Source organism: Oncorhynchus tshawytscha, linkage group LG16, assembly GCF_018296145.1.
Source record: "Oncorhynchus tshawytscha isolate Ot180627B linkage group LG16, Otsh_v2.0, whole genome shotgun sequence".
In the NCBI taxonomy this organism is placed as follows: domain Eukaryota; kingdom Metazoa; phylum Chordata; class Actinopteri; order Salmoniformes; family Salmonidae; genus Oncorhynchus; species Oncorhynchus tshawytscha.
This window is the reverse complement of record NC_056444.1, coordinates 70871804-70894875: the sequence shown is the minus strand read 5'-3', so window position 1 is coordinate 70894875 and position 23072 is coordinate 70871804. Positions and strand designations below refer to the sequence as shown.

The following is a 23072-nucleotide window of genomic DNA, read 5'->3' as shown; positions in this document are numbered from 1 at the left end:
TCATTGATAAGTCTTAATTGTGTTATTGTGACGTGAATCTGAAAAGTTTGGATTTATGAGGATAACTCTTGGAACCCCGGAGACAATGAATGCTAAAGGAATTGATGCTTTATACTTATTTTGTAAAGTGCTAGTTCTTTGAGGGATCAAGGACTCTTGCTCATGATCCAGCTTTGGAGTCTTTATTTGCACTATTATTTTGCAGTTCTACTGTAGATAAGCCAATGAAATATTTGTTTTGTAAATTAATGTAAATAAGTTTGAATGAAAATGTTGCAAAAGTCTCTTCCAACAGGACCACTGGATCATGGTGTTCTATAGGCAGGAAACCTGTAGCTCTCGGTAATATCAGGCTCAGCTTAGTGCATTTTGAATGTTCAACATGCTCTGGATTCTTCACTATGCTTTATCAAGGTAAAATACCAAACATTCTGCAGTTGTAGCCTTTATTTCTTTTATATTATATTGACAGATATTTCCCACTGTCCTAATGAAAGTAACAGATTTAATATGTTGTGTGAGAACTAATAGCACTTGTTTTCATAACACTAGGGGTTGCTTCATATATGAAACCAGGTTCTTATTTAGTAGGGCAAGTTTAGAATGTTGCAAATAAAACTATAATCAATATTGGAGTTCAGTGTCTATTGTATAGTCCATTTTGAATTCGCTTTATTCTGATCAATGTACCTTACTAAGTAAGCAGATCGGTGTTAAACATAACCAAACAAGACAATATTCATCCTTTTTCCATAAATGTCATCTTTCATTTGATCTTTGAAACTACAATATCCAACAGAGGAGCACAGAATGCACAAAATGAAGTATTAATGTGTGTTTGACGTATTCTGTGGATCTCACCTCTGTCCCTATATGCTGTACTTTCTCTTTGGTTTCAGTCTGTGTCTGGAACCTGTTCAATTATCAGTGGGGAACCACTTTAAACTAGTATGTTGTGGGCAGCCAGTTATGAAACAAATGTTTGTTGCACTTGTTTGATTAAAATGAACTTAATGTACCAATCAATTAAACCTCCATCTTTCTCCACGGGTTAATGTTGATACCATAGACTTGGGCATCGCATCTTAGTGTCTAAATGTACATTTGTAATTTAGCAGTGTTCTCATCCAGATTGAGTTATCGCACTATTCAATCCGTATGGCTGAAAATCCGCTTAATAGTGCAACTGACAATTAAAGGCAATGTTCCGGCGGTTGTGGAGACCGCATTCACGCAAACACTGTATATGTCCGCTCAATCGCAAATTACCTTTACATTTTAACAGATTTTCTGCGATATGGATTGAATCCAGCCCTTACAGTGAGCTAGAGGGGACAACAACTTCTCAGTCATAAGGGCCAAGAGATCAAAGGTTGCTCAAGGTTTAGGTATAGCACCATGGTCTTGTAGTGCATGCACGCTTTGACTGAAAGCCAGTGGAGGAACTGTGCGAAGGAGCAGGGTGACATGGGAGAACTTTGGAAGGTTGAACACCAGGTGGGCTCCATCTTGAAGTAGTCAACATCGTTGTATCTGTCCGATTATGGCGTTCTGGATAAATTGCAGGGAATATCTCTCCCATTATGGCATCTGTGAGAGCATAGGCAGCGCCACTGAGACCATCTCCATTTTGAAGTAGTCAGTTTACCAATTCATAGATGTAGAAGAAAACTAACTTAAAGGGTGCATACTGCCACCTGAAGTGTGTTGTTTGCGCAGGTACAAAGCCAAGGTTTGTGATTTACTGCCACCTGCAGTTGTGGAATGTTCACACACCAGTATAATTATTTGGATGATCCATAGATTGATAGATGGCCAAAAGGCAGTTTTAGCATGGGCAATGCTATTGAGTGCTTCCCCTATTTGTATGTAGTCAACTGGGTGGTACTTCCAACTTTATTGGCTGTTCCATCCCAGTAATCCTGTTGTAGTCATGCTCAACCGGGTCATCAGGAGGGATCCCCTAATCATGACAAATTGACTACTTCAAAATGAAGACTGCCTGAATGGTTCTTCCCGTGTGCTTACAGACACCATAATGGGAACTATATAGGGATGCTTTCTCTAGCATTCTCTATGGGCTGATCCCTCCCGGTGACCTGGATGGAATTATGTGATCCTTCCTTAACCCATAGGAAGTCCTTCCCAGTTGACTAGTTCAAAATGGTGAAAGTCCTCAATAACGCTGCCCATGCAAATGTAACAGTATAGCTTCCGTCCCTCTCCTCGCCCCTACCTGGGCTCGAACCAGGGACCCTCTGCACACATCGACAACAGCCACCCTCAAAGCATTGTTACCCATCGCTCCACAAAAGCCATGGCCCTTGCAGAGCAAGGGGAACAACTACTTCAAGGTCTCACAGCGAGTTATGTCACCAATTGAAACGCTACTAGCGCGCACCCCGCAAACTAGCTAGCCATTTCACATCGGTTACACAATCTGGCTTTTGGGCAATAGAGTTCTCTATCTGTCTCTATGCATAATACTGAACTAGCATCCATTGTTAATGTTACAGTATGCTGTGTTTGGGTCTTGGCAGTCCTTCGTTCTTTAACTGATATTTACACATCTCAGATTGGTCTGTGTTATCTTGCCAAACCTGGAACTGCTTTGGGAATAATGTTTTATTTTTTAGCTGAAGGGAAGGAAACATGGTCATACATCATGGAAATACAGTATATGCGACAATACATTTTTTGCTTGCAACATATAGGCAGTAGAGTATAGTAGGCTAGTAGAGGTTTCACAAGGAAAAACACTTCCAAAGTAAGGCTGGGATTCAATCTCATCGGCTGTTGCAGGAATTAAATTCCTCTGTTTTAATAACCAATTAAAATTAATCACTCTGTCAATTCATAAGGGGTTGTAAGACCCTTATTGGTATAAAATGGACAGAGACCAGCCTTTGAAATCAACCAGCTGCGTTTATTCTCGAGAGTACTGCTCATTACACATTTTACCACAGGTTATAAACTGAAAATGACGTCAGCGTTTTCTAAATGTTCCGTCTCTTCTTGACACTGGTAGAAAGGCTCTATAGTTCTATAGCTCTATAGCTCTATAGGCTCTATAGTCAGTATATTCTTGTTCTGAGAAATGAAGGCTATTCCATGCTAGAAATTGCCAAGAAACTGAAGATTTCGTACAACGCTGTGTACTACTCCTTTCACAGAACAGCGCAAACTGGCCCTAACCAGAATAGAAAGAGGAGTGGGAGGCCCCGGTGCACAACTGAGCAAGAGGATAAGTACATTAGAGTGTCTAGTTTGAGAAAGAGACACCTCACAAGTCCTCAACTGGCAGCTTCAGTAAATAGTACCCGCAAAACACCCGTCTCAAAGTCAACAGTGAAGAGGCGACACAGGTGTGCTGGCCTTCCAGGCAGAGTTGCAAAGAAAAAGCCATCTCCCAGACTGGCAAAAGAACACAGACACTGGACAGAGGAACTCTGCCTAGAAGGCCAGCATCCCGGAATCACCTCTCACTGTTGACATTGAGACTGGTGTTTTGCGGGAACTATTTATTTCTTTATTATTATTTTTTTTAAATACCCCCCCTTTTTCTCCCCAATTTCATGGTATCCAATTGTTAGTAGTTACTGTCTTGTCTCATCGCTACAACTTCCGTACAGGCTCGGGAGAGACGAAGGTCGAGAGCCATGCGTCCTCCGAAACACAACCCAACCAAGCCACACTGCTTCTTAACACAGCGCGCATCCAACCCGGAAGCCAGCCGCACCAATGTGTCGGGGGAAACACCGTGCACCTGGCAACCTTGGTTAGCTCGCACTGCGCCTTGCCCGCCACAGGAGTCGCTAGAGCGCGATGAGACAAGGATATCCCTATTGGCCAAACCCTCCCTAACTCGGACGACGCTAGCCAATTGTGCGTCGCCCCATGGACCTCCCGGTCGCGGGTACTATTTAATGAAGCTGCCAGTTGAAGACTTGTGAGACATCTCGAAGACTAAATTCAATGTAGATTTAGTTTAACAGGTGACAAAGAGATTACTTTACAATTGTAACATGCAGTGGGGAGAATTCTTTTGTCCCTGTTAGTAGCCCAGGCTTTTGCCATAGACGGTAGAGATCTCGTCTCTGGACCACACAAGGCAATTGTCTCTCTCTATATCGGTCAGTTACATTGGTGACCAAGGTGGGTGGGATCCTTTCGATATGCCTATGGGGCCTGGTCACACAAATGCTCCTAGAAAGAAGGGGGAATACTGAAGCATGCATTGATGACAGTTCTACAGTCTCCATCAGAGGCCCGTGCTTTTGGCATAGATTTAAAGCTCTTGTTTCTGGACTGCAACATTGTAAGATTGTGCTCTTCACGGCAGTTGATATACACTGAGTGTACAAAACATTATGAACACCTGCTCTTTCCATTACATAGACTGACCAGGTTAATCCAGGTGAAATCTATAATCTCTTATTGATGTTACTTGTTAAATCCATTACAATCAGTGTAGATGAAGGGGAGAAGAGAGGTTAAAGAAGGAATTTTTCGACAATTGAGACGTGCCATTCAGAGGGTGAATGGGCAAGACAAAATATGTGCCTTTGAACGGGGTATAATAGTAGGTGCCAGGCGCACTGGTTTTGTAAAGAACTGCAACACTGATGCTGTTCTGAGGACGGTGTGGGCACCGTCAACTTCTAGAAGTTTAGTAGGAATGTTAATCATTTAACCACATAAATATACTCAGTCACTGAACATCTAGCATTTGAAACTCTAACATTAATTTACCCAGCTGCTTTTTCTATAATCCTATAGGCTCGTTATTCAACATTATGCAAGCCCACCAAACTGGTTATCTTATTGCAGAGCCCATTGTACAACTGTTTTTAGAGAAGATTGTATTGCATGCCATATGTTTTGGCTAAAATGCATATGCAGCTGTTGTTTTTAAACCTCTTCTATCATATATGACAAACAGATCTTTATTTTTTTAAATTTCACCTATATTTAACTAGGCAAGTCAGTTAAGAACAAATTCTTATTTACAATGACGGCCTACCCCGGCCAAACACAGACGACGCAGGACTTTCCCCACATTTTGTTTCGTTACAGCCTTATTAAAAAAAGGATTAAGTTAAAAAAAATCCTTGTCAGTCAACACACAATACCCCATAATGACAAAGCATAAACAGGTTTTTAAAATGTTTGCAAATGTATATAAAAATAAAAAAAATTATTTACATAAGTATTCAGACCCTTTGCTATTAGACTCGAAACTGAGCTCAGGCCATCCTGTTTCCATTGATCATCCTTGAGATGTTTCTACAACTTGATTGGAGTCCACCTGTGGTAAATTCAATTGATTGAACATGATCTGGAAAGCCACACACCTGTTTATATAAGGTCCCACAGTTGACAGTGCATGTCAGAGCAAAAACCAAGCCATGCGGTTGTAGGAATTTTCCATAGAGCTCTGAGACAGGATTGTGTCGAGGCACAAATCTGTGGAAGTGTACCAAAACATTTCTGTGTCATTGAAGGTCCCCAAGAACAGTGTCCTCCATCATTCTTAAATGGAAGAAGTTTGGAACCACCTAGAGCTGTCCGCCTGGCCAACTTAGCAATTGGGGGAGAAGGGCCTTGGTCAGCAAAGTGACTAAGAACCCAATGGTCACTCTGACAGAGCGTTGTTGTTAACCCTAACCCAGCACTCCACCAATCAGACCTTTATGGTAGCGTGGCCAGACGGAAGCCACTCCTCAGTAAAAGGCACATGACAGCCTGCTTGGAGTTTGCCAAAAGGAACCTAAAGGACTTTTTGCCAAGCGTCACATCTGGAGGAAACCTGGCACCATCCCTACAGTGAAGTATCGTGCTGGCAGCATCATGCTGCGGGGATGTTTTTCAGGGAAAAAGATGAACGGAGCAAAGTACAGAGCGATCCTTGATGAAAACCTGCTCCAGAGTGCTCAGGACCTCAGACTGTGGCGAAGGTTCTCCTTCCAACAGGACAATGACCCTAAGCACACAGCCAAGACAACGCAGGAGTGGCTTCGGGACAAATCTGTTTGTCCTTGAGTGGCCCAGCCAGAACTTGATCGAACATCTCTGTAGAGACCTGAAAATAGCTGTGCAGCGACACTCCCCATCCTGACAGAGCTTGAGAGGATATGAAGAGAAGAATGGGAGAAACTCCTCAAATACAGGTGTGCCAAGCTTGTAGCCTTATACCCAAGAAGACTCAAGGCTGTAATCGCTGCCAAACGTGCTTCAACAAAGTACTTAGTAAAGGGTCTGAATTTAAAAAATAATATTTAACTAGGCAAGCCAGTTAAGAACAAATTCGTATTTACAATGACAGCCTAGGAACAGTGGGTTAAGTGCCTTGTTCAGGGGCAGAACGACAGATTTTTACCTTGTAAGCTCAGGGATTCGATCTAGCAACCTTCCGGCTACCTGCCTCGAATACTTATGTAAATGTGATATTTCTGCAAAAAAAATCTAAAAACCTGTTTTTGCTTTGTCATTATGGAGTATTGTGTGTAGCTTGATGAGAAAAAATGATTTAATCAATTTTTAGAATAAAACTAACGTAACAAAATGTGGAAATAGTTAAGGGATCTGAATACTTTTCGAATGCACTGTATATATTAAAAAAGTGTTTGATAAAAAATGTTAGCCCATGCAAACGCATTGAATAACAGATTCACTACATGGAACAAGAGAGTCCCCCACCAAAAAATTGTTTTTTTGAAAAGAAGTTTGTTCTGAAGTTATCTTATCTGAGAGAACAGTAGATGCAGTGGTTGGTGCATGCCGACTGACCCGTATGGTGGATGGAGTGAGGAAACCCACTCCATTCATTATTTTGTTCTTTGAAGAAGTCTCTCCCTTCGTACATATATTTGGGTTATGTTGGATTAGAGACATCAGAAAATGTTACTCGCCAACAGGATCCTGACATGTTGCATGTTAAAGGTGGACTTTGTATAATTTATTGCGTTAGTTATAAACCGCACAGCGCAAATAAAGAAATCTTAGAAAATAGGCATCGTTGTAAGCGCGGCTGAAAGTTTTTTGGGACTCAGGGATTTAACAGCAGAGGCATTACAAGGAATCCTGTCGATGAATGAATGTTCCGTCCACACAGGCCCTTGAGCCTGTGTAGGGATGTGATTTGGATTATCACTGAAGGAGTAGGGTGGTGCTTATGCTAGATTGAGGTGAGTCATCACTGAGGTAGCAATATATGTCCATAGATGATATTTAAGAAAAAAATGGAGAAAGAGTGATTCAGGCCAAAATATTAGTCTGTAGGAAAGAAGGTCAAAGAAGTGAAAGCCTATCAGTGCTGCTGAGGTTTAAGAAGGTTTTGCCTGGGAAAGTACATATAGGATTCCTTCAATTCAATGTCAGATCATTTGTCCCATCCCCATTAAGGTGTTATAAATGCAAAAGAATGAGACATGTAACTGTTCAATGTAAAGGAAGTAAAAGCTGTGCCAGGTGTGGAAGGGAATGTGTTTACGGTGAATGTGGTAGCAATGTGAAGGTTAAGCGTTGTAATTATGGGGGTGGAACATTGCAGCATTTGGTGGATGCCAGGTGCAGAGAGGCTCAGAGATATAGAATTAGTCATGATATATCGTAAGCAGTTGCTGTAAGACTACAGCGTGGACTGCACTGTTTACTGGTTAAGGGCTTGCAGGTAGCCTAGTGGTTAGAGCGTTGGACTAGTAACTGGAAAGTTGCAAGATCAAATCCCTGAGCTGACAAGGTAAAAATCTGCCCCTGAACAAGGCAGTTAACCCATTGTTCCTAGGCATCATTGAAAATAAGAATTTGTTCTTAACTGACTTGCCTAGTTAAATAAAGATAACATTTAACAGTAAGGTTACACTTGTTGTATTTGGCGCATGTGACAAAGTTTGATTTTGATAAAAAATGTTATATTTTTTACATTATGAGCTTCCATGGCTGCTCCTGTAGTAAGTGGACCTAATGTTGGGACTGATGTTTCTGCTGGTCCTGGCATGGTTTGGAGGCCTGTTCAGAAATATTGTGCTCATGAACATGCAGTGTCAAAGGACACTTTGATAATGAATAAAGTTGACTAGCTTTTATTGGTAAGGTTATCAATACGACTCAGTTGTGGAAAGCAGAAATGCCAGCTTGAAGGTTATTGTTGAGACGACAAAATAGATATTGGGGGTAACAGATGTTTACTGTTGAAATGGTTGTTGACAAGCTGAACAATTCTAAGGGGGGAGTGTTTCAGCATGATATATGTATACACACACAGTTGAATGGGGCAGGGGTGTTGGGGAGGTGGAGTTTTTTTTTTTTTTGGTGGGGGGTGTATTTGGGTTTCGATTTTATTTCCATGGTAGTACAGAATTGGGCAGATCATAATTGATCGTACATTCCAGCCCAGTAGGTGGCGGCATGCACTTAAACGATTGTCGATTGTTTGCGGACCGCCATGATAGCATAGAAGAAGAAGTCAGACCAGTGAGTTAGAATAAATATTCGACGGAGCAGGTTTTTGAAGAAAGTGGACAGACCATTTGAACGATAAGGTAAGACTTCCAAATATCATAGATGATCATTATTGGAAATTAGAGAGAGTGCTAGCTAGCAATGGACACTAACACGGTAGCAAGCTGATCCAGCTACAATATCCGAGTGTTTCCTCAAACTAGACATCAATGGAGTTGATCAAATACGACTAGTTAGAGAGCGAAAACGCTCTGAATTTACAAATGGACAATTGACAACGCTCTGAATTTACGAACGCCCAGAGCGCACTCTGGCACTCGAGTGAATTTACAAACACAATACCTCTTCCTCTCTGTCTAGGCTTTTCCCAACGAACCATGGCATGGCGGAGTTAGTGCCTACAATACGCCATTGCTGTTCTCTTTTGGCTATAACATGTCACACCCCTCGTGCCATATTGCTGAACTATTTTCAATAAAATCACGAAAATACAAAATAACAAAGCTAGGTAACGTAGTAGATCCATACTATTTGACTACGGTTTTGCTAGCCTGGCTAATTAGTTAGCTGTTGTACCGTTAGCATCACGGTGGAGTTAGGTTGCGAATACTTTGGGCGGTGTAGCTACCTGTGTATAGGCTGGACACATTCCATTTGTAACGCTTTTATAAAAATAGATTTAATTGCATGCGTCGTGGAACACAGTTAATTAAGTAATATTACTATATGTCCCAGCTGCTTGCCGTAGTTCTATAGTAAATCGCGAAAAATACATGTCCAATTTAGTGCATTTTTCACCCTGCCAGCTCATCAGTTCTATTGGACTCGCCTTCCGAATGTTCTATTCCCAGCCGATTGTTTTATGTCACAATGCCTGCCTCGCTATTGTTGGCATTTAGACCTTTCTGCTTTCCTCAGCTACCTTATTATTGACAAGTGTAGTCTACTTTGTGTGCAATTATTGTTGCTCAATTATTGCGCCAACGAGCGTCTGTGTTGCCAAGGGCTAAAATAGAAGTAATTCCTATTTCTGACACTTATCGCGGTGCAAGTCCTGCCTTTCCCCATCTCCTCATTAGTTTATAGAAGCAGGTACCCACGTGCCATCTCCTCATTGGTTATACCCACGTGGGTGATTGAAAGACTAACTGTTTTGCCATTGTAGTGGTAATGCTATGAAAGTTTAGATGCCAATCACCATATAACGTAAACTCGTACATCGCCTTGGTCCGTACAATTGCCCTTATTTTAGCGCCCCAAAAACGTAATACTTCCAGATCAACTGTAATGTCAATACCATTGTAAAGCACAATTTCTCCCCTTTCCAACAGATTCAATTACATGACCTAAACGCTGCCTGTTTCTGCATAATTCAAGCAGGCAATGAGCCGTGTCGGGGTCTTTTAAAAAAAAATGGCAGGTGGGGAAGTGAAACTAATGCGTGATAGTGTGGGAAAATTGCTTTTTTTCACTCGATCTGTCCAATTCGTCACCTAATCGCCTCTAAATGTAAATAAAACACCATAAAGAGTTTATATAATGTGTGAATACATACCTATTTGAAGGTTTGTGTCGAATTTGAATCGGTTTTTAGTGCGGTGCTAAAGTGATCTTAGAAGTAAACAGCGGCTTTGGGAATGATGATCGCATGCAGCGATGACACAAAAAATGACTGTGCTACACCTGGTGGATGGAGATCGTAAGACAGAAATAGTTGCTTTATGCGTGCTGTACATTACGACATGACGCGTAACGATGTAACGGAGGGTCAGTTTTTTAAAAACTTTTCTCCAATACTATAGTGCCATTACCATGTTGATCAACGCTTGAGTAGAAACCTAGTTCACACCCCAGATTTTGACGTCAACACAGTCGCTACAGTCCCATTAGTTTTCTTTGTAGCCTCGTTTGAATGTTGCGGTTGTGCACATTTGTACGGAAGGGGGTGAGTTTAAGTTAAGTTCAAAGATGAAATTCTTGTGCTCTGGCAGACTCAGATGAGTTATCTGAAATAGTAGTAGATAACAGAGTAAATTTACAAACGCACCCAAAGAGGGGCCCAACTCAGCGGAGAATCTGTCTCCCTCCAGCAGGTGGTGATTTTTCGCTCACCAAAAAATGACTTTTTGTATGGAGTGTTGAATCTGGTCAACAAAAACATTTATGGCTTATTTGCGACATACGGTTATTTGATTTAATAGATATTTTGTAATGCTTAGGTTATGAGTGTACTGATAAAAGTAGGACGTGACATCCTCGCGACTTTGAGAATAAACTTCGTAAATTCATTTTGGCTATCTACTCTGATTTCAGAGAACTCTCGTTTGTGTGTCAGAGCGCTGAATAACTGATGAATATACGAACGTGCAACACTCATTGAATATGACAGGTGTCAGTGAAGGTTGGCAAAAAAATGAATGAAATGGTTGCTAGCTCCTGCTACAGTCACAAATGCTCTAGAAGTAATGGAAAACCGTAACTAATTACTTGAGTCTGATTTTGGATATACTTTTGGTCATGTAGTGCATGTGGACACCTGCTCGTCGAACATCTCATTCCAAAATCACGGGCATTTAATATGGAGTTGGTCCCCACTTTTATCCATAACAGCCTCCACTCTTCTGGGAAGGCTTTCCACTAGATGTTGGAACATTGCTGCAGGGACTTGCTTGGATTAGTGAGGTTGGGCACTGATGTTGGGCGATTAGGCCTGGCTCGCAGTTGGCGCTCCAATTTGTCCCAAAGGTGTTCGATGGGGATGAGGTCAGGGCTCTGTGCGGGCCAGTCAAGTTCTTCCACACCGATCTCGACACGCTTTCTGTATGGACCTCTCTTTGTGCACGGAGGCATTCCTCATGCTGGAACAGGAAAGGGTCTTTCCCAAACGGTTGTCACAAAGTTGGAAACACAGAATTTTCCGGAATATAATTTTATGCTATAGCGTTAAGATTTCCCTTCACTGGAACTAAGGGGCTAAGCCCAAACCAGGAAAACAGCCCCCTCCACTAAACTTTACAGTTGGCACTATGCATTTGGGCAGGTATCTTTCTCCTGGCATCCGCCAAACCCAGATTTGACCGTCGGACTGCCAGATGGTGAAGCATGTTTCATCACTCCAGAGAACGTGTTGCCACTGAGTCTGGATTTGGATTCACACTCAAAATTAAAGTGGAAAACCACACTACAGGCTGATCCAACTTTGATGTAATGTCCTTAAAACGAGTCAAAATGAGCGCACCCAAAGTGTGTGTGGCCTCCACGTGCCTGTATGACCTCCCTACAACGCCTGGGCATGCTCCTGATGAGGTGGCGGATGGTCTCCTGAGGGATCTCCTCCCAGACCTGGATTAAAGCATCCGCCAACTCCTGGACAGTCCGTGGCGTTGGTGGATGGAGCGAGACATGATGTCCCAGATGTGCTCAATTGGATTCAGGTCTGGGGAACGGGCGGGCCAGTCCATAGCATCAATGCCTTCCTCTTGCAGGAACTGCTGACACACTCCAGCCACATGAGGTCTAGCATTGTCTTGCATTAGGAGGAACCCCGGCCAACCGCACCAGCATATGGTCTCACAAGGGGTCTGAGGATCTCATCTTGGTACCTAATGGCAGTCAGGCTACCTCTGCGAGCACATGGAGGGCTGTGCGGCCCCCTAAAGAAATGCCACCCCACACCATGACTGACCCACCGCCAAACCGGTCATGCTGGAGGATGTTGCAGGCAGCAGAACGTTCTCCGCGGTGTCTCTACTGTCACGTAGTCAGTGTGAACCTGCTTTCATCTGTGAAGAGCACATGGCGCCAGTGGCGAATTTGCCAAACGTCCTGCACGGTGTTGGGCTGTAAGCACAACCCCCACCTTTGGACGTCGGGCCCTCATACCACCCTCATGGAGTCTGTTTCTGACCGTTTGAGCAGACACATGCACATTTGTGGCCTGCTGGAGGTAATTTTGCTGGGCTCTGGCAGTGCTTCTCCTGCTCCTCCTCGCACAAAGGTGGAGGTAGCGGTCCTACTGCTGGGTTGTTGCCCTCCTACGGCCTCCTCCACGGCTCCTGATGTACTGGCCTGTCTCCTGGTAGCGCCTCCATGCTCTGGACACTATGCTGACAGACACAGCAAACCTACTTCCCACAGCTCGCATTGATGTGCCATCCTGGATGAGCTGCACTACCTGAGCCACTTGTGTGGGTTGTAGACTCCGTCTCATGCTACCACTAGAGTGAAAGCACCGCCAGCATTGAAAAGTGACCAAAACATCAGCCAGGAAACATAGAAACTGAGAAGTGGTCTGTGGTCACCACCTGCAGAACCACTCCTTTATTGGGGGTGTCTTGCTAATTGCCTATAATTTCCACCTGTTGTCTATTCCATTTGCACAACAGCATGTGACATTTATTGTCAGTGTTGCTTCCTAAGTGGACAGTTTGATTTCACAGAAGTGTGATTGACTTGGAGTTACATTGTGGTGTTTAAGTGTTCCCTTTATTTTTTTTTGAGCAGTGTATAGTGCATTGGGCTGTTTTTCGCTGTATAACATAGAAGTTGTCCCTTTTTCAGATTTAGAAGTGAATGCTAAATGCTTACACTCGTTCGTATAAGCTGGTTAGCATAGCTAGCATACAGATATTGGTAGTCATGTCAATGATGACATGAACATGTGTTGGGGTAAACATCCATACAAGTGTAATCATAATTTCGTATGACAGTGTGTTTTTCCTTCTCAACAGCGTGATTACGGCAAGTGGATATTTAGAGAAATTCGTCTGCGTAGGTGGCGATCTGAAAAAAACTTTACAGTACAAGCAAACCAACCAATCCAGGAAATTGTGTGCTGCTGCTTGTTACAGGAAAATAATATGTCATGCAGCCCTCTAACATCTGTTGGCCCTTGACGATATGGATGGTCCAGCTGGCCTTGATTGTTCTCACTGTCCAAGGTGGGGTCATTTCTGTATAGAATCAGATTTCTTTTTATCTCTCTCTGTCTAGATGGTGGTTTGAAGCTTAAACTACAACAGTTTTTGGGTTGAATTGAAAATGTTGTCTCCTGTATTTGTTCATCTTGGTCATTAACATAGAATTCCATTTTGTCTCCACCTCTTTCAGCTAAAAACTGTACCAAACCCATAGGAGGGGCAAACATGGTATTGTCAGATGCCTTCATCACGCAAGAGACATTTGTAGATGGCGCAAAAGTCGCTTTTCAGTGTTCAATTGGATATGCCGGTACAGGATGGTCTCCGTCAGTCACCTGTACTGCTGGCGTGTGGAGTGAAGTGAAACTGAAATGCGAAAGTAATATAATCGTCTATTTATTTTTGTTCTGGAAAGTTGTGCCATATTCTTGTAAATATTTCCAGTTTTTCCACTTACCCACTCGAAACTTGATATATTCATTGCCCATCCTTAAATCTAATTGAAATACTAGCCTGGAATTCGAACCTGTTTTGTGCAAACATTCAACTCTTTCTCACTCTGTCATTTTGAAAGTCTGACTGGTTTTCTCTCTGGTTGTTTCAGGGAAGTCGTGTGGCAACCCAGGAGAAGTGATGAACGGCCAGTTTAGTCTCTCTGAGGGGACCTTGTTTGGAGACCAGGTAGTTGCTACCTGTAATACTGGGTCAGTGCTTTCTTGAGTCTTAGATGTTAATTCTAAAAAAAAATACAAATTGAATTACATGTCAACATTTTCACAAAGCTGTTCATTTGTTGGCCTAATTTAGTGATTTTTCCAAATAGGCCTTAATCAAACTTCCCCTCCCTAAAAGCTAAACAAAAAGTAATTCAATTTCAGGTGTATTATCTGTTATTACTATTTTGATCAGAGCTGTGAACAGTCTCTGTTGTAACCCTTACTATCCTGAAAGCAAAGTTGTAAAGTGTCTCGTATTGTCTAATCTTTCTATATTTCAGCTATGTGCTTGTGGGCAGCGGTGTAAGGACCTGTATGGCTGGAGGCTGGGATGGCAGAGTTCCTGTATGTGAAGGTTGGTAATCTGAAGGAGCATGTCAAGTGAAAATAACATTAACAGTTCTGTGCATGTGCCTGAATCATCTCTTCATAACTGCTGTTGTGCTCTAATCTGCAGTGGTGAAGTGTGGAAAGCCCCCAAACATTGTCAACGGTGGGCCTGTTGTCCCACCTGATGATACGTATGACTATGGAAGTGTCGTGCAATATGACTGTGAGAAGGATTACACTCTGGTTGGAACTAAATACATAACCTGCAGTGAGAATGGAGAATTCCAGCCAGCTCCACCTGCGTGTAAAAGTATGTTGAAAGCTTTCCTTTTCCCCTGTTTTTATAAGTATGATTGTTAACAAAACAATAATGAACTGCTTACACCAGGGGTGTCAAACTCACTCCATGGAGGGCCTAGTGTCTACTGGTTTCTCCTTTCAATTAAGATGAGCAGATGAGGGGACTTCCTTACTAACTAGTGACCTTAATTCATCAATCAAGTACAAGGGAGGAGAACCCGCAGACATTCAGCCTCCCATGGAATGAGTTTGACACAAGTTGCTTACACTGATAAAATCTATTTGGGCTTCCACTTTTTTCCTCCACCACACAGTCATGATCAAGTTCCAGATGACCTCCTCTGAAAGATAAATGTGTAAATATCACAGTATCTAGCTTAATAAAATCAAACATTATCACAGATGTGCATGAGACAGGCAAGCAGTCTAAAGCATGTTTAATGTGTAGGCCTAATCTAATAATCATGATGCAACATTGAGCTCAGAGGAAGTAGGTTTCAATAGAATCTACACTATTTCATAGATAATGATTAGTTGCGTTATTCATAAATGGGTGATTATAACAACATTGTTTATTGCTTCAAGTAGTCTAAAACCAATAAATAATATACTTTTGTCATGTTGTTCACCTCAAAACAGCAGCTAATGACATCTCTTTGTTTACGTCTGCAGTGGTGTCATGTCCTCCTCCTGTTGTTGAGAATGGTGTTCGGATTGACGGCCGTCCCCCCTATACGTACATGTCTTTTGTGACGTATAGGTGTAATGCTGGATATGAGATGGAGGGACAAGCCAGTCTGACCTGTAAAATAGAAGGCTGGTCAGCTGCTTACCCAACATGCAAAGGTAAGACTGATTTCATTGTTTGTTATTTAACACAATTCAGCATATACTTTAGCTCAGATATTTTGCATCATTTGGTGTTTATGACCAGAAGACCAATGTGTCGACAAACTGGCTTTTTTATGGAACTGACCTCTACTCATATAAACACAATTACTTTTCATGAGACAAGATGGTATTTGAATTCATGTTCATGCTAATTGTTATTTTTCACCATATGCATGCTTGTGCATAGCAATCTCAAGTATTTATTTTCTCTGTATGCATTAGAAGTTTGGATTTGGTCATTTTAGTTTCCATCTATTTCTGTTCTGTTTTTGATCCATTCCTTGATACTGGCCTTTACCCATTAAAATAACCCAATGGTCTAGTGAGCTGCTTACCTTCCATTGACCTCTGCTACCTTCACACTTTGAGAGGTTGACCATCTTGTCCAAGACCATTCTACTACTCAGACCACACTGGCTGACTAAAGCATTTGAGGGATCACAGCAGTAAAGTGTTGTGACAGACTGCGCAAGAATAGTTAATTTACTGGCCTAATTGTATGTCATGTCTTTATAGCCCTTCTGACTACCACAAAGCCCACTACTACAAAGAGAACCACAATCCAAGGTAGAGTCCATTTGAAACTTGTGTGTTATGGCTGTCCCCAACCCCAAAATTAAATTATTGGATAGACTGAGTCGATTGGTCGAAATTTTAAAACATGCACTTTTACCTAATATAGACACTGTTTAAATAAAATCACCTATGTGTAGACTACTTTGCCTGATGCTTTAAGCACTGCAATTAAAAACTAAGACACACATTACTGAAGGATCCAGAAATCAATATAGCCTAACCAGAATCATAAACTGTTCCTGATCTGCGTGCCAGTTATGGTTTTCATATGCAGATTTTTGTGGAACAGTTTAATTTAATTTAAAATAAAGTCTTCATTTAAAATAGTCTTCATATCTGAAACTCAATGTCATGTGGTTAATCAAAATTCTATCTAAATGAAAATGATAGAACTTCTATTGCCATTGCCAATATGTAAAAATAGCCTACATAAAGCCAACAAATAAAAACTTTGCAGCGCCGCAGGTAGAAAATATCCTGATCAAAATAAATATCCTATAAATCACATTGGCTATGCATGGCCTGTTTGCAAGGAACTTGAAACATAGTATCAAATATTTAACTTGGGTCCTGCCTGAAGCTTGCACTAGTGAACATGCAACCTTGTATGAAATATGCTGGGGCCTCAGTGAGGATAAGTAATCAGCGAGGCCTATTTAATTACATTTCCACCAGATCAGAGTGATTCTTTTTCTGCCCTTTCTTGCTTAGTAGTTATCAAAAGGGAAAGATTTTTCAATTATGCTACATTGAGGAGCGCTTTTCATTCTCAATGAATGTAAAAACGGACTTTGTTTACTTGCTTTTTGAGGCGAAGAAAAATTACTTTTAGAAGCTCCACGGTGATTGTGCGTTAAGACAATCAGATATAGTTTCAGATTCCCAAACAGGCACATTTTTGTAAGCCTGCACTGTGTGCAGGCCAGGTAGCCTAGGCCAAGTAACTTAGGCCTAGTTTTATGCATAATCAGGTCTGTTGTTACTCAAGATTGACAGGAGCGTATGGCATCAATATCGTGATATCAACTCACAGCATGCATTTTGTATTTGTGTATCATGATCAGTACAAAATAAGCACCAATTCACAAATGTAAATCACTATCCACAAATGCAGTTCACTATCCAAAAACAAACACCTTTTTTGTATTTGTAAATTGATATATTACAATATTTTTTTGATATATAACTGCATTTCCAAGGTCCTTAAGTAAAATGACTGCCATAAAGATTTGCACATAAGAGATGCACAAACATGACAGATATGGCAAACCTGCAACTCCATATTTGGAAGCGCTTAGGTTACCTGACTTGGCAGGGATTTGACGACAAGAAAAGGATTTGTAGTCGTAGAAAAAAAGTTGATCCCATTGATGCTGTTGACCCAGATCACTGGTTTACAACATTATAAAGATACACTTGTTGTAAATCCAGCCACAGTGTCCGATTTCAAAAAGGCTATGACGAAAGCACACCAAACGATTGTTAGGTCAGCACCTAGTCACAGAAAAACACAGCCATTTGGCAGCCAAAGAGAGGAGTCACAAAAAGCAGAAATAGAGAAACTAACCTTTGATCTTCATCAGATGACACTCATAGGACTTCATGTTACACAATACATGTATGTTTTGTTCGATACAGTGCATATTTATATCCAAAAATCTGTTTACATTGGCTCGTTATGTTCAGTAGTTCCAAAACATCCGGTGATTTTGCAGAGAGCCACATCAATTTACAGAAAAACATAAGTGTTCATAAGTGTTATGAATGGAATTTTAGATCCACTTCTCCTTAATGCAACCGCTGTGTCAGATTTCAAAAACACTTCACGGAAAAAGCACACCGTGCAATAATCTGAGTACAGCGCTCAGACACAAAAACAAGCCATTCAGATATCCGCCATGTTGGGGTCAACAGAAGTCAGAAATAGCATTATAAATATTCACTTACCTTTGATCTTCAACAGAATGCACTCCAAGGAATCCCAGTTCTACAAATGTTTTTTTTTGTTCGATAATGTCCATTTTATGTCGAAATACCTCCTTTTTGTTCGCGTTTAGTCCAGTAATCCAAATTCATGAGGCGCGATCACTAGGTCCAGACAAAGTCAAAAAGTTCCATTACAGCCCGTAGAAACATGTCAAACGATGTATAGAATCAATCTTTCGGATGTTTTTAACATAAATCTTCAATAATGTTCCAACTGGAAAATTCCTTTGTCTTCAGAAATGCAATGGAACGCAGGTCGCTCTCACGTGTGTGCGCGTGGTCAGCTCATGCCACTCTGGCAGACCTCTGGTTGAATCAGCTCTCATTCACCCCCACTTCACAGTAGAAGCCTCAAATAAGGTTCTAAAGACTGTTGACATCTAATGGAAGCCTTAGGAAGTGCAATATGACCCCATAGACACTGTATATTCGATAGGCAATGACTTAAACTACAAACCTCAGATTTCCCCACTTCCTGGTTGGATTGTTTTCTCAGGTTTTTGCCTGCCACATGAGTTCTGTTATACTTACAGACATAATTCAAACAGTTTTAGAATCTTCAGAGCGTTTTCTATCCAAATCTACTACTATATGCATATTCTAGTTTTTAGGCCTGAGTAGCAGGCAGTTTACTCTGGGCACCTTTTTTATCCAAGCTGGTCAATACTGCCCCCCCAGTCCCAAAGAAGTTAACTAAATAGCCCAGTACTGTAGCCTACTCCTGATCCTCACGTTCTTCAACACCATATTTTCTGTTCCATCTTAAATATTACTGAAAATATTTATATTCATGAAATCACAAGTGCAATATAGGAAAACACAGCTTAGCCTTTTGTTAATCCACCTGTCGTGTCAGATTTTGAAAATATGCTTTACAGCGAAAGCAATCCAAGCATTTGTAAGTTTATCGATCGCTCGACAAAACATTATGTACACTTAGCATCAAGTAGCTTGGTCACAAATCAGAAAAGCAATCCAATTAATCCTTTACCTTTCACGAGACTCCCAGTTACACAAATGTTCCTTTTGATCCATAAAGATGATTTTTATATCCAAAATAACGCGCCAAACAAACAAAGGTATGTTCAGAAATCCACAGGAAAGGGCGGTCACGACAACGCAGACGAATTCCAAATACTGTCCGTAATGTCCACAGAAACATGTCAAACGTTTTTATAATCAATCCTCAGGATATTATATATATATATATATATATATAAAATTATAATATCACAGACAATATTTTGGCAGTTTTGGAAACTTCAGTGTTTTCTAACCTAATCGGACAATTATATGCATTAACCGAAAATACCGTAACCAAATTAACATTGTCGATTAGAGATTATGGTAATTAACGGTAAATGTACTACTGGAGATACTGGTGTGCCTTCCCTGCGGCCTCCGCAATGGATTAGTCCACTCCAGACAGGCGTGAATCAGACGGGTGTCTCATATGCCATACATTTAAAAAATAAATAACATTTTTTTACTTAATTTGCCACTGCTCGACTAGGCAAATCAACAGTCGACTAAATGTGGTCAGCCCTAATGTTTGCGTGTGACCAAAGGTATGTGGACAACTGCTCGTCAAACATCTCATTCCAGGGCCTCCCGGGTGGCACAGTGGTTAAGGGTGTTGTACTGCAGCGCCAGCTGTGCCACCAGAGACTCTGGGTTCGCGCCCGGGCTCTGTCGTAACCGGCCGCGACCGGGAGGTCCGTGGGGCAACTCACAATTGGCCTAGCGTCGTACGGGTTAGGGAGGGGTTGTCTCATCGCGCACCAGCAACTCCTGTGGCGGGTGGGCACAGTGCGCGCTAACCAAGGTTGCCAGGTGCACAGTGTTTCCTCCGACACATTGGCTGGCTTCCGGGTTGGATGCGCGCTGTTTTAAGAAGCAGTGCGGCTTGGTTGGGTTGTGTATCGGTTGACGCATGACTTTCAACCTTCGTCTCTCCCGAGCTCGTACGGGAGTTGTAGCGATGAGACAAGATAGTAGCTACTAAAACAATTGGATACGATGAAATTGGGGAGAAAACGGGGTAAAATTTTAAACATCTGAATGACCTTCACATATTTGTTTTAGTGTTGCCAACACTTTGTCACCGAACACATTAACTCATTGTATTAGCCTAACCTTTGATCCTTTGTGATAATAATCTGAGGCTTTTGAATGACCTTAACACCAAGTTAATGTCAGTCTCTGGCTGAGGTGAAGAATCGTCATTGGTTCTGTGTGGTATACACAGCCTAGTATGCTCACTAAATTCCCCAAGTTATTTGTCTAAACTTCCATTGACACTTGAATTATACATTCAAATGTAATCTGGATGGCATCCAGTGGTAGTTTATGGTGTCTTTTCTCCATCAGACTCTCCTTCACCTGAAACAAAGGATTGATTGTGATCTGAATATAAGTAACAATGTACCTGCCAAGTGGTCATGGAGAAAATCTTAACCCATATCAAATGCATGAAGTAATCCTCACTCTGTCCTCACAAACGGCTGAATCCCACCTTGAGCTATGTGAGCTCATGGCCTCTAACACGGAAATAAAGTTTTGAAATGCCATGCCACAAACTAGAGCTGGAATGATAAACTTCTCTACAGCGACCATATCGCGTTTTGTTGATATCGTTCATTACGTTAAGTAGCCTATACTACAGAAATGTGAAATGACATTTTTGCTAATATGGATGATTGTTAATGGGACAATTGATGGCTACAACCATCAGACTGGTAGTTTAGTTTAAAGGATGATAATAAATATAGACTTAACAATAGAACAATAAGTTCATAATGTGTATCGCATCAATTCAGGAAATGTATCGCAATATGAATATTTTCTTCCCATATCGCCGAGCTCTAACACTTAACACCACCTCCATTCTTTCACTACATTGTTTTGATTTGTTTTATCCAACATCAGAATGTTGTATTTGTGTGTGTGTGTTAACCCCAATGTCACTTTGTTACAGATCGTGTACCCCGTCCCACTGATCTAACCCCAAAGGCCAACGGTAAGCTGTGCCCCAGTTGCCATCTATCTAAGTCAAATAACATTTTATTTGTCACATGTGCCGAATACAACAGTGAAATGCTTACTTATGAGCCCCCGACAATGCAGTCGGTTGGTGATGTAAGGATGGGCATTTGAAATTATTTCAGTATTCAAATAATATCATATTTTCAGATATCCGGAGAGTCGAAATAGATGTTTTAAAGAAAATGTTGGTGTAATTTCTGTCTACTTCAATGCTCGCATGACGAGAGGGAGCCTGTGTGCTGCGATCTGACCGTCTGTGTGGCACAGAGGGGAGAGCAAGACCGAGAAAGTAGCCAAACTGACTCGCGCTAGTTCGACAAACTTGTTGCTGCCTTAAGTTATCTATCATACTATCTGATAGTGCCTTGACTGCATCAAATTGTGGTTTAGCTAGCTAGCTAAAGTAGCTTGACTAATTGAGGTTATTTTTCAGCATTCCCTGTCCAACTCCATTCATATTTGAATAACCCTGCCCATCCCTAATGTTATCTATCGATTGTTGCACAACAGGATGGAATCTTTTGATGGTTCAAGCAGTATTTAGACTATTGATGAGTCATCTTCACTGCAAATTCATGTCACCTTCCTTCTGTCTATGCTTATTTATTTACAGACAACACTGGGGTAATAGCAGGCTGTGTTGTAGGTGGACTTGGTAAGTTGCAGCAGATGTTATTTTTGAATGACGAGCTATGTGGATAACATCAATCAAGGAAGATACTGTACTCTATTGCAGTCTAACATTAGCGTTATGTTAATAAGTGGGAATTTGCTCAAATTCACAGAACTATTCTTAAGAGTTTCATTGGATTGGCAACTTTCTTTTCAAATCAAGTTATCGTTCAAACAATTGTGTACTTGTTGCTGTACTATTAAATAATTTTCGAACATGCTCACAAATGTATAGACTTTGTTTCTTGTGCAGAACTGAGTTATTTAATAATAATTTGCTATTGTTACTGGCATACCAATATTGTTTTTTCATTATATTCACAATAAGGGAAAAGGAGCAGGAATGTTTTGGTTTTAAAATGTATGCCAAGTAAAAATGAACTACCTCTGATGTTAAACAGAATAATACCTTATGGGTTCATATTTATTTTTCTTTCTAGCCATTATTTGTGGTGCAGTATTTGCAGTCTACAAAGTTAAACAAAGGTAAGAAGTTCTCATTTCATTAACTGACATCCAACCAAAGCTTGCTTTGTCATGGCTCCTCCCTCTTTTCTTCATACATTTTTGGAGCTCAGTTTCATCTGTTCTTGCACTGTTACCACTGATGCCGGTTTCTGCTGAAGCTGCATAATTTACGTTTGTAAAGCTTTCTGGTGTTTTGATATCAATACACCAGTCACAGTAGTGGAGCAAAGTGAAGGCAATGGCCATGTCAGAAGTGTATTGCTCTTTTAGCATTGAGCTGGTTGGTGTGTGTCATTGAAGAGGTCTAGAGGGGTAGTCACTTAGGTGGTGGGCAATGGTGGCGGTTTTCTAAGTTTGAGAAATAGCGGATGATGACCGGTGCTCGACTTCTGGGTTACAGCTCTCGAGGTGGCTACTCATCAAATGTGGCCACTAAAAACTCTGAAGACAATGAGTTGTAGCATCCTCTGCCATGGTAAGAAGGCTTCTGAGCACACAGTTTTTATTTAATAAGAAAAGGTGGGTGGTATGTGATTTGAGAATGAATTGGCAGTGAAATACAAAATGTTTAGTTTTTTTGAAGGGTGAGCATGAACCTTGAACTGAAACATAATGATCTCAAACTTGGCTTCAAGCTGACATGTTGTGGCAGCTGTTCAGTGATATGTGTCAGTCCAACAGATTTTATCCAGTTTGTGTTCCACAG

The 23072-nt window shown here is 41.3% G+C and overlaps 1 protein-coding gene across 1 annotated transcript in view; it reads left to right on the top strand.

The window, feature by feature from the left end:
- LOC112216263 (complement receptor type 1) overlaps positions 1–23072 on the top strand; it is a 61751-nt gene that overhangs the window by 36769 nt on the left and 1910 nt on the right. Inside the window, exons 19-29 of the mRNA XM_042299930.1 lie at positions 13323–13403; positions 13573–13761; positions 13987–14086; positions 14380–14453; positions 14556–14738; positions 15401–15574; positions 16136–16186; positions 21159–21200; positions 21840–21881; positions 22339–22384; positions 22767–22841. Coding sequence (XP_042155864.1) covers positions 13323–13403; positions 13573–13761; positions 13987–14086; positions 14380–14453; positions 14556–14738; positions 15401–15574; positions 16136–16186; positions 21159–21200; positions 21840–21881; positions 22339–22384; positions 22767–22827 — 1043 coding nt within the window. The 3' untranslated portion in view covers positions 22828–22841. The remainder of the gene's footprint in view (positions 1–13322; positions 13404–13572; positions 13762–13986; positions 14087–14379; positions 14454–14555; positions 14739–15400; positions 15575–16135; positions 16187–21158; positions 21201–21839; positions 21882–22338; positions 22385–22766; positions 22842–23072) is intronic.